The sequence below is a fragment of the Convolutriloba macropyga genome, chromosome 2 (assembly GCF_964194025.1).
Source record: "Convolutriloba macropyga chromosome 2, txConMacr16.3, whole genome shotgun sequence".
In the NCBI taxonomy this organism is placed as follows: domain Eukaryota; kingdom Metazoa; phylum Xenacoelomorpha; order Acoela; family Convolutidae; genus Convolutriloba; species Convolutriloba macropyga.
In genome coordinates, this window is record NC_134469.1 from 69242897 (window position 1) to 69255489 (window position 12593).

The 12593-nt window shown below is 35.5% G+C and overlaps 1 protein-coding gene across 1 annotated transcript in view; it reads left to right on the top strand.

Moving 5' to 3' along the window:
* LOC142334658 (ATP-binding cassette sub-family A member 2-like) overlaps positions 1-12593 on the top strand; it is a 132863-nt gene that overhangs the window by 1506 nt on the left and 118764 nt on the right. The window contains exons 3-6 of the mRNA XM_075382867.1: positions 743-945; positions 5132-5316; positions 5612-5760; positions 5836-5923. Coding sequence (XP_075238982.1) covers positions 743-945; positions 5132-5316; positions 5612-5760; positions 5836-5923 — 625 coding nt within the window. The remainder of the gene's footprint in view (positions 1-742; positions 946-5131; positions 5317-5611; positions 5761-5835; positions 5924-12593) is intronic.

Consider the following 12593-nt stretch of genomic DNA (forward strand, 5'->3'; position numbering starts at 1 on the left):
TATGTTTCTGTTTTGTGACGTCTTTATTTTATCTGGCTCCTTTCACATACTATTCTAACAGAATAAAATTTCAAGTTGGTCTTTTGCTTGTTTTGGCGGGAGACAATAAAGTTGCTGCGTTTGAGAATTAAGTCTTGAAATATGTGGAATGTTTTCTTAGTTTTATCGTCTGATATTTTTTTGGTCCGACCATTTGAGGTTTTGTTCTCGTACGGGATAAAGGCTGGAGGGCTTTAAGTCGCTAAGCAGTTCTTACAGATTTACGCCTTGCTGGTCTCTAAGCATGTTGTTCACTGCCTCCACCTTATTCCGCCAGTAACCCCTGTGCTCGACATCGTACTCAGCTCACTCACCGACCCGTGGTCCACTGCACCAACTTAAATTAGCTAATATCCCTAAGCTGCTGCTAGGTGCCGACGAAGCCAACCGCTCGCCAGTCGTTTTGAGAGCAATTCGCCCGAATTTAGTGGGTTATGTACATGCTTCGCGATCAGATATAAAAAAATACAAACGATAAAAACCTTGAAAACAAGTTACCTGTTCCGGAAAGCAACAAAAATTTGCATGGATGATTACAGTTGATTCGAGTTGAGCTCCAGTGCGATCAGGATAAGTAATGCACAGATCTTTATAGTTAACAAAGATGGGATATATGTTTGTCGTATATAAGTTTGTGACTAGAAATCGGCTTGTGACCAGAAAACGTAAATAAGCTAATCGATTGGTTAAATGTGGATTTCAGGTGGTGACACTTTTGGAGACGGTGATTCCTCTGGTGATATTTATCATCCTGGTGTTGATGCGAATGCGATTGCCACCAGTGGAGGAGCCGATCCAGACTCCTAAGCAACAGCCCCTAGTGTCCGCAGGACTCATTCCTCTCATACAAAGTGTCTGCATCAACGAGAAAGTGTGCAAGCCATACGGAGTACCCAATGGAACATAGTGAGTTGTCGATGTATCTTTGTCTTTCTGTCTTCAGTCCATATCACTCGAAAGTGTAAATCGCGCTCGTTAATGTTTCCGAACAAAATTAACATTCAAGCTATAATGCTTCCTGTACGTTAGGGACGGGAAAGGATATAAACGCCATAAAGCCATAGCGATGCAGTTAATATATCCCTAAGCTTGATGAAGCAATGAAGTGCTCTGAGGTCTTCCTGTCGCAAAGTGACTGTGAATGTGACTACTATTAATATCGGTTGATACAATTGTTCTTGTAACGTCTGAGAAATGATGAAAAGGTCTGTTATGCAACATATACTGCAACATTAAAGTGACTAGATGCCAATATGCATATAATTTCTTAATGTCAGGACTGCATTTGGGCGAAGACCATTTAGTTTTGCTGTTCCTTTTGAATGGAATAAGTTGCCTTTTGAAATGGAACGAATACCCCATGAGTTTGATTATCGGAAAAAAACTGAAAACTTTTTAATCTTGGACTTTGAAAGCACTTTTGAGTTTATAAATGGTGCGTAAACCTATAATAATAATAATGTAGTGCTACGCCCGTCAACTAAAGTTGCGTACGCGACTTTATTTTTTGCGTTCATTTGCAAACAGGTCTCATCATGGGATCATTAGTTTTGCATCACAAGATTTGCAAAAGTTAATCGAAATTAATAGCCGCTTCCGCTGCTTTGACTTGTACAATATTTAGTTTCGCTATGACGATGAAGTTGTACTTGTACTTGTACTTGGTCTTGTTCGATTTTCTATACCATATTTTGTCTCCAAATTTTGACCGTATTGAGTGACCCTCTCGCTTCTTATTTGGTTTTTACATCGTTTAATTTGCTGCCATTCAGAATTTTTAGCAGCTCTACAAAGATTACGCTCACTTTTTGGTGACTGTTTGCTACTAAGTGGCAATTAAAAATTGCCCCGTAAGTAGCTTCAGTTAACGATTCCAATTTTAACTGGCCTATAATTAACTCCAACGCATTTCTTTGAACCTTATGAAGCTACATTTAAGGTTTATTGCTTCCTCTTCATAAACATGCTGTAATCGAACTTCCGTACCGTGGTGTGAGAGAAATTTGCAGGGCCTTAGTTGGTAATAAATAGTCGCGAAAGTTGTAAAAGTGTAGCTGATCGAGTTACTATTGCATTCATTTTATTGTTTTATGATCCAAAGAAATTAGAATATCTTGGCGCTCTCTTTTTGCGATCCAACATTTAGATTGCGCTGGTGCTCTATCTTTTTGTTTTTAATAGCCGCACAGCGATAGCTGGGGCTATTATTGGCCTTCTCTTGGTTTTTTTTTATTTCGTCGTAATGATTTTTGTTACGACCATATGACGTCACAGCCACTTTTTGTTCATTCGTTCATGCAATTTCAACTGAATTGCATGCGTGACGTCATTTTTCGCTCTTAGTGGAGCGAGTTTTTTTGTTCATTCGCGTGATTAAATTTTTGGTCACACTTGACTTACCTCACTCTCAAAAATGACTTCCTCACTTTGAAATTGACTTTTATTTACTTTAATTCAAAGAGATAAGACCAAATGGGTGTGTGTCACTCTAAATGAAGGTTATTTGAGATCAGCTAATAGAGGCAGCAATAACTTATACAGATTTTTAATCAAAATATAACAGATCAGCCTTCAATGAAAAGACAAATTTTTTTGGTCTGTCTTTTTTACTGTTTTTTTTTTAGACTGCCGATCTATGAATCTATTGCGGCTATTTTCTGGCAATCTGCCAGCTATGTTTATGTTATAAAGATTAGGAAAACTTCTTCTTAAAAATAACTTTCTAAACAAACGGTTTTTATGATGGCCTCAGTAGTCTACTAAGTACAGCGCGCGCCGAGATATCTTCCTGAACTACTGAGGTCAGCTCAACAGCTGCATTCTTATCTCCCAAGTTTTTCTCCAATTCCTATCCAAAAATATAGAATATCAAATCATCGACTGTTGAATTCAGAACATTTTGAAACTTTTTGAGCCCCAATGTTTTTCAGGTTTGTGTTTTGTTTTTTCAATATTTCTAATAAATTTCTGAAATAGCGGCAAAGCGATTGCGAGGCTGTTATTGGCCTCATTTTTTGCTCGAGACTTTTTAAATAACTAAGTTTTGAATAATGAAGCTTGTGCTCTGTTTATTTGGGTCCCCACATCGTTGGTGGTTTCTTTGGTGGTTTGTCCTGCTATATTTTCTATAATTCTTACTTGTTGCGAACGTTAATTCACGTGCCATGATCTCAAAGAGCAACTTTTTTGGTTACTTCTTCAACTCAGTGGCTGAATTTGTGAGCATGTCTTTTGTTGCTCTATTGGTATTAATTTATAGGTTTCTTGTATGAGAAATTGTTTTTGCGAAACAGACATACCTCACGCAATAAAACGATTCTACACTCAGTTTTTAAATCGAATTTGAATTGTAAAATCAAATTTCCATTGAATAAAGGTCACCAAAACAATTTTAAACGTAATCATAGAATTTCAAATAAAATATAATTTTTAAATTGCTTGTTTATGCGTTTGGTATTTATATTTTTTAAATAATGTATTCCACTGTGTTTTCGCAGCTATTTTCAGGCTTTAACTTTTGTAAAATCTCCCACAGAATTTGCTCAAAATATTACATATTTGTTACTTGTCTTTTTTATTGTAGTTCTTGTTTTCTTTCTAGATCATTTGAACGGTCTTTTGTTTTTCCTATTTGCAATTATTTTTGGAATTTTTAAGGTGTCGATCTGCTGCATTTTAAAAAAGAACTGAATCATTCTTGGTTTTGATCGCATTTAACTTTTGTTTTTATACAATTTTTGTTACATCTGTTATGCTTCCTTGTGTCGCTATTGGTTTTATTGCTGTCAAACTTTTATCTGATTTTAATGCAGAAAATCGTGCTATTTTTAATGCGGGAATTTGGAACAGATAACTTTTTCATTTTTTGTCGCTTATGTAAAATTCATTAGTATTGGATGACAGAGAGTAGTACTTAGAAAGTCACAGAAAACAGGCAGTTTAGCTTGTAATTTTGAGATTTGGCCTTTTACTATTAAAAATTTTTTATTCCCAACACGTAATTTTGATCTCAATTACTTGTTTGATTAAAAAAGACCGTACTATCTTGATTTCTGTACTATTTTGTCGACGTGTTGTCAAAATGTGTAATTATGAACGTTGGGTTGAGAGGCTGATTTACATTGACAATTTGACCTCAATGAGTTCATTAGTTGAGAGACGAATTCGAATGTATTAACTTACTCAACAATTCCAAATGTCGAGTTTTCTTTTAATTGCTAGTTATACAGTCGATAAGAAAGGTTCTGAAAGGAGCTGACTAACAGGATGTCATTTGTCCATTTTCTTGTTTTTTTTTAATTTTTGTCCGCTTTTCTTGCAACTTATTTTTTTGTCTGAACAATAGAAGAGTCGATTATTAATTGCTCTTGAACGAAGTTCATAGCAATTATTGTAAACGTGTGTCTTTTTTATGCAAAATTTTTGCTTGACAATTTTGACTTCTCGAGTGATTTTTAAGCCCTTGCCTTTTTGCGTTTCCATCTAAAATTCTCTCAATCACAATTTCAAGCACTTGAGCTCAATTGGCGGCAATTTAAAACTAAAATCATGAAAAGTGCGCCGAAACTAGTGTCATTTTTTACTTTAAATCTTAATAGTGGTATATGTTAACCTTTAATGTGGTTATTTGAAGCCCACTATTGAACTTAGTCCCATTTAGGCTCCCCCTCCCTCCCTCCCCCACCCGACTGAAGCAGGCTGCAACTGATTAGAGCTCCCACTAGTCGTTCGAGAGCAATTCTTCCGACGTTTAGTCGGGTATGTTTCCTATATGCTAATAGTTCTTGAATTTTCTGTTTCTGTCGGTGGTTTTTTTAAGGAGCAGTGGGCATTCTCCGTTTTGATTGCATTTTTAGTTTCAATTTGATTATTGTTATATTGCTTTTTTCCCTATACTGCTGTCGGTGTTATCAATGTCAGAATATCTATCTTCTTAAATTTCTCCTGAATTTGTTCGTCATTTTTAAAGCCAGAACATAGAGCAGATAAAGCTTTCTCAAATTTCTGTATGTTCAAATGAAAAGAAGTGGATATCGGAGTACTAAAAATTCTCTTATATAGAGACATCTAATTTTGCAATTTGAATTTGCAGCTTTCACAAGTTACTCAACGACCTCAATGCAATCCAGAAAGAAGTGTATGGATCTAACATGGAGGAAACACAAGCACAGTTGAAAAATGTTGTCATGATGGGACGCAAACCGCTAAAAGATGCAGGGATTGATTTCAATGCGTTGAGAAAAGAGCTGACTAACTTAGACATTGTCATGAACGAAAGTATGTTTAATTTATTTCGATGACAAGTAAATCCGAAAGCCTATGACTGAACTCCGAAATTGAGAGAAATGAAATTTTCAACCGTGAAAGTTTTACGAAACGTTCTGGCAAACAAATTTCACCTAAAACTTTTGTAATGATGTACGAAATTCAAGCTCTATGACAAAAAGTTGACCATGAAACAATTCGAGCTGATTGTTTCGCAAACCGTAATGGGACTGAGAAACAATTCTTCATTGAAAGTCATGACTGGGAAACGATCGGAGAGTTTTTCATTATTTGAGATCTGTTTTAGCTAAGAAGTTTTCAACTGTGTTTCTGACCAATGCAACCTTTCGAAGTGAGGCGAGAAATCTGATTGACAAATACAAGCAGTCGGATTTCTTTGTCAAACAGTTTAACAGTAAGATTGAAGAAAAAGGCGACATGTTTAACGAGGAAAAGGTACGATTCAGTTATTTCGGTTTTCTGTCGATTGCGGCTATTTGGTATAAATCACATGTCATTGTTGATGTTTAGTTGGTGATGATGATGGACCTGTCTGATAAGATCCCTGAACTGATGGACTGGTTAGGGTTCTTGCCCACAGACACTTGTGACGCCTTGAGTTAGTATATAAGCGTGTTCTGCAATTCTGTATTGCGATGAAATATACCTCTATAGCTCATTTGTTCCGGTGCGATGTTCTCTTAGAATTGTTTTTCGCTCGATATAAAGGTGCACGCGTAAGCCTTCAAAAGATGAAAGCTTTAAAAAAGAAGTCATAGCCTTATGCTCGAAATCTGTCACACCCCAGACGCATGTGCCATATTTTTACATAATGATTTACTATGTAATAGCTCGTGCTCTGTAACTAGGGGTGCATAGCTCTGTAACTGGGGGACTGATCAATTTGAGTTGGTTTGAACGCCAAAGGAAAAAATGTTGGAGAGGGCCTCACTGTTTAAACATTAATAAACTCATTTTCAAATTAAAACATTGCCACTAACAATATCAGCAGTTCAAACAAAAAATATTTAGACAAGTTGGTTTTTAATAGCCGTCAAGCGATAGCTGAGGCTATTATTGGCCTTCTCTTGGTTTTTTATGACTCGAATAGGAGTATAGGTTTTCTTCAGGTTTTTTTAACCGGAAGTACTATTGGTGCAGACGATGTTTTGACCTAAAAGCGCCGTGTGAACTAGTCTTTTCTGAGCGAGGGAAATTTTTTGATCATGCGCTGCTTTTAGTGAATGACTTTTTGACTTTGAAAAGTAGTTTTTGACTGAATGGCACAAAGAGATAACCACTTCTAACCGTTTTTTCTTCCAAGTGGCCCAGTTTTATTGCCTGTAATTTGGTTTTTGTGGAAATAATTTTTATTCCATGCTATATTGAAATGTAAACCTCGGAAATTGATATCACAGTGTTTTGCAGAGCCTGAAAATGCGATTGAAGTTCAACATTGGCACATATTTCTTGTTTAATAGCCGCACAGCGATAGCTGGGGCTATTATTGGCCTTCTCTTGGTTTTTTTTTATTTCGTCGTCATGATTTTTGTTACGACCATATGACGTCACAGCCACTTTTTGTTCATTCGTTCATGCAATTTACACTGAATTGCATGTGTGACGTCATTTTTCGCTCTTAGTGGATCGAGTTTTTTTGTTCATGCGCGTGATTAAATTTTTGGTCACACTTGACTTACCTCACTCTCAAAAATGACTTCCTCACTTTGAAATTGACTTTTATTTACTTTAATTCAAAGAGATAAGGTCAAATGGGTGTGTGTCACTCTAAATGAAGGTTATTTGAGACCAGCTAAAACAGGCAGCAATAACTTATACATATTTTTAATCAAAATATAACATCAGCCTTCAATGAAAAGACGAATTTTTTTGGTCTGTCTTTTTTACTGTTTTTTTTAGACTGCCGATCTACGAGTCTTTTGCGGCTATTTTCTGGCAATCTGCCAGCTATGTTTTGTTAATTTTTGGTTTTTTTTCTAGCAGTTTCTTCCTTTTTGGATTTTTCAGCCGTCTTTTTGTCGAAAATCAGTTAATATATCAGCCTACCTTTGATAATTCATATTTTCAACGCCTCTTTCTACCTCGATGTAATTTTGTTTTGTAAAATTCTACATTTGCTAATCTGATTTTCGGTATTTTTTTCAAATTTTGCTCTGTTTTTTGTTTTTATTGTGGTTTTAGTTAATCGAAATAGTCTTTTCTGTGCAACATGAGGGACTTTAATTTCGTTTCAATAAAAATTCAATCAATTTTCGCCTTCAATCAATTCAATCAATTCAATCAATTCAATCAATCAGTTTTTGAAAAACAGTTAAATTTTTTTTCATATATGCAGTCTCGGAAATTTTTAGAACCTTTTTTTGCAATGCATGTTTGAGTTCTGCCTTTTCTGTTTTGTTCTGTTCTGTCTCGGATGACTCGTTGTCTTTTCTATGTCTCGAATGCTGAACAATGAAATGAAATGTATTCGTTTTTCTTGATTTTTTTTAATTTTTAAACTTAATCAAGAGTTAGTTACGTGTTCCTTACAATGTGTCCCTATTCTTCTTGTTCTAGCTTGTATCATTCTAGCTTTGTCCTGACAAGTACATTTTTTTCGTTATTTGATTTTTACAAAAATTGTTAAAAAAAATTGAATGATTTCAGCTTTTTCTTAGATTTTCGTCATTTCTTTGGTTTGCAATTGGTTTCATTCAACAGAAGGCAGTACTGAGAGTTTGCTAGAAAACTTTTTCCAAAATTTCCTTTTATTACTATTTATTGCAATTTTTTTCACTCCTTGGTATTGTTTTTAAACGATTTTTTGCTTTTCATTATTATACTGTTGCTTATGTCTTTTCTATGATTAATTTAATTTTTGAATTGGTATGAAATCATGTTGTCTAGAATATATACATCAAGAAAAAAATCTGTGTGGTTTTTCTCTTAATTGCAGTGAGAAGAAATCTAGTTGTACTGGTTTTCTGATCCTTAATTTTGAGCATTCTTTTTTGAAAAGTTTAACTTAGTTTGCTTTCGGGATCTTTTTGAGATAAGAATCATGAGTTATTTGAGGGTAATTGATAGACCTTTCAGGTTTTTCAGCCTATCAGTATTTTGACCAGCGTAAGTATTTCGGACTTTTATAACGTTATCAAACGTTTCCAATAATATAATATTTTGCTGCTTTTTGTGTCTCTTGGTGACAGTGCTTTAAATTTCACCAATTTTTAGATCAGACCTGGGGAAGTAATGAGTTAATGGTTTAATACAAAAAGTAATGGATTCAGCTGCAGTAACGTTTTTTTGTGAAGTTTTGATGCTTCGATTTGCTTCCGGAATTCTTCCGGCTATATTTTTTATTTCGTCGTCAAGATTTTTGTTACGACCATATGACGTCACAATCACTTCAAATCTGATTTTTGTTTATTCGTTCATGCAATTTCAACTGAATTGCGTGTTTGATGTCATTTTTCACTCTTAGTGGAGCGAGTTTTTTGTTCATTCGCGTGATTAAGTATTTGGTCACACGTGACTTGCTCAAAAATGACTTCATCACTCTGAAATTGACCCTTTCTTTACTTTAATTCCAAGAGATAAGGTCAAATGAGTGCATCTCACCCTATATGAAGGGTATTTGAGGGCATCTATTAGAAGTAGCAATACGTTAAACAGATTCTTAATCAAAATATAACCTAAAAAGCTTTAAAAAGTTTTTTTGTCTGTTTCTTTTATTATCTTTTTGAGACTATAGGTCTACGAAGCTATTGCGGCTATTTTCTGGCAATCTACCAGCTATGTTTTTAATTGCTCTCAAACGAAGTTGTTGCAATTATATAGTCATATGGTCTTTATAATGCATTTTTTGCTGGAACGATTTTTCGTCTGACCCCTTGAACTTCTCGTCCTCAAAAGCGGCATAAACAGGTAAAGCCCGGAGGGAATTAGGTTGATGAGCATCTTTTAGAGCCTTGTGCTTTACTAGCCTCTAAGTATGGGATTCACCAAAACTGTTTTGAGGAGACAATTTTATGGTGCGAAGAGAATTTCTAAATGAAAGTTTACTCCCCCCACTCATTACCCCCCCCTCCACAACGCTTGACTCCGCTCACCCGCTTCCCCATATTTCTGGTATCCTTAAGCTCCAGCTGGCTACTTCTTTGAGAGCAAATCGACCAGCGTTTGTTGGTTGTTTAGTTCGATCGATTTTTGGTCTGTCCTCTTCATTGGATCGGAAAATTTCGCCAAACTCTCCTTTTTTAGCGTAAAAATGTAGGGTATAAAGGCAGTACATGTAGTGTTTCCTCATTTTTGTAGTAAAAGCATTTGCTTCCAGTGGTTACCGGAGTTTTCCGACTGTCTTCGTTCCATTGTCTGAATCTTTTAAACAAACAGCTTTATTGTTTACAATAAACAGATAGTTTTTCATCAGTTGATCTTCCAAACAGTAATTTGTCCATCTTTTCATCCTGGTTTTTGATTGTTGTTAATGGAGTTTTCGTTAGTGTTATTCGTTAAGCTCTTTCATTAAAAATGGCTTTCTTTGCCCAGTAAATGGCTTTTTGCTCTAACAATAATGGTTTCTTTGACTTGTTCTCAACGTTTTCAAGGTCATTAAGACTCCTGGGCGATTTAAAATAGAGTTTTTTTTATTGCTACTTCCGCTACATCAATTGGACTTGTACCGGTACTTCTTTCGGAGCAAGTTCACAGGTGAATTATTTCAGTTGTTTACGGTGGATTTTTAAAACTTTTCACTGATTCAATTTAAACTGAGCCTCCTAGCAGTCTTCATGCGTGTGTCAGCCAGCAATTTGCGATCAAATTTATTCTCTCGATATTTAATTGCTCTCGAAAGTTTGAAGTAATTCCTGTAAACGCGTGTATTTATGCAAAGTTTTTACCTAACCATGTTTGCGCTTTTGTTCTAGAACATTCTTTGCTTGCAAGTGACTGTTTCACACCAGACTTTTTTTAAGTGATATAAAGTAGTGCTCTCTTCCAAAAATTTTGACTATTACAAAAATAAAGTCGATTGTTTGCGAGGAAATAGCAAAGTATGTTAGAGTTTAGTAGTGAAGGTCGCAGACTGACATTTTGGAGGTGGAGAGTTCGAAACCTTCCCGTGTTTTTTTTTGCACCCATAAAAATTTCGTAAGTTTCACCCCATTTAGAATAAATAGCCGTACTTGTCTTCAGAGAGCAATTCATCCGACGTGTCATTTTATGTATGTTACTTGCTCTCAAACACTGTTTGTAGTAATTATTTCAACCTTGTTGGTATTTATTCAATTTTTCGCTTTGTTTTTGATCTGACCGATTTGACTTTTGGAGTATTTTTTCACGCTTGACTTCGTGATGTGTGCTTGATTTCTCTAATTCAGAATATTATCTAATCCATTGCCAGTAAGCAATTGCTATTATACGAAGTTTGTATTAATTATATTAGTCCTAATGGTCCTTTTCTGCTAATTGGCGTACTACCGTCTTTTCGCCTGATAGTTTTTTTGTCTGACCATTTGACTTTTCGTCCTCAACAACGAGATAAACAAGTATACTGGAGGGCATTAAGTCGCTGAACAGTTCTCTTAGAATGTTGTGCCCTCACACTTTACTAGTCTCTAATTATGGGATTTTCTCAAAATTATTGAGAAAAAAACAAAATCGTGTGACGGGGCATCTCTTCGACCACTCCCCTGACCCCGCTCAACTGACCCCGTTTTGAGGAGGCGGTGTTCGATGGTGGTTTTAACTGTTAATGCGCGCCATTTCCAAATAAATGCCATTTTTGCAGCTACAAACAGTTCTGTTTTTGTGATCAGCGAGTATTAATTGCTCTTGAACGAAGTTTAAAGCAATTATTGTAAATGTATATCTTTTTAATGCAAAGTATTTGCTTGGCCATTTTTGTGTTGTTCTAGAACATTCTTTGACACTTCAGGTGACTTTTTTCACCAGGTTTCTTTGTTGGCGTCCGTTGAGGACTCTGGAGTTCGCAGGTTCAAATCCAAACCTAGTCTGACTTCTTCTCACCCAAAAACGAAAATTTTTCTAACGCCCTAGAATTAAATTTCCACGCCTGGCATGCGGAGGCAATTTGTCCGACGCTAGTCGGTTTTTTAGGAGCCGCCATCAGTTTCTCAAACGGCTATTATTTAGGCTCTCTCCTTTACAATTCAAAGAATTTAGATTGTATTGGTGCGCTGTCTTTTTTTTAAGATCTTCGTTTTTTTTCGGCTTTTTCACGTAAATGAGAAGTCAAATTAGGGTGGTGATTTTGGTCTCACTGAAATTTCGAGCGAAAAATCGAGTAGGTTTAAGGCTTGACTGTTTTCAAACTACCTTTAAAGTGGAGTGAGAAATTGGTGTATGAACAGTTTGGCGGTTTTTGAGATCGATTTTTTTTTCAGGTGCGTCAGTTTGACTTTTGTTTTCAGAGTCTCCTCTCCTTCGGTGCTTTTAAAACGTTACAGTTGTGTTCTAGTTTGCCGTTGCTTGAATTCCTTAAGGGGTAGTTATAACCTTTTGTGACTTCGCCATTATTTGTTGCCATAAAATATTAGTTTATTTTGCCCCTTTTTAAATTTATCCGTTGTCTTAAAACGTAGTATCATCAATGATAAGACTGATTGGCTGCGAATGAGGCATACAAGAACCTAATTAAGGGCTCGAGTTGATAGCTAGGTGTTTTCATGACTTTGACACTACCTTCTCTCAAAAATTTTGGAGTAAATTTTTGAGTTCTACAAGTATTTATTTTGATGTCTAAACATTTAGTTTCATTGGGACCAGGTCTCTGATGATACTAATATGGTTTAAGTTTACCCATTTAATCGTTTTTGTTCAAAGTTTTTGTTTTCTATGTCTTTGACACTAATTGTTTGCGGAAATAATTAATTTTGAAAATAGTCGAATTTTTGAGTTTTGCTATTTTTTCTTTTCAACTGTCGTCTCAACTTGTTGTACTGATTGCTCTCTTATCACTTAATCTCATTGTTGACATGTCTCAACGGCGGTCTTGGAGGACTCAATTAATTGATGTGATTGTATCCGTCAGTAGCTGCTGCGTTTTGTGACTTACAAAAAAGTCTTTTTGAAAAGACTACTATTATAAAGTGTTTTCAAAAAGTTTCAGCAAGATTTATTGCGATTTTTTTGTTATATTTGACTTATATTTTAATATAATCAGTGAGAGGACTCATCGACATTTAATGACAGGTTGCTAATGAGAAATAGAGGAATATTGTTGGCAGTTTGTGTTCATAGCAATTGTTTTTCGATCTGGATCC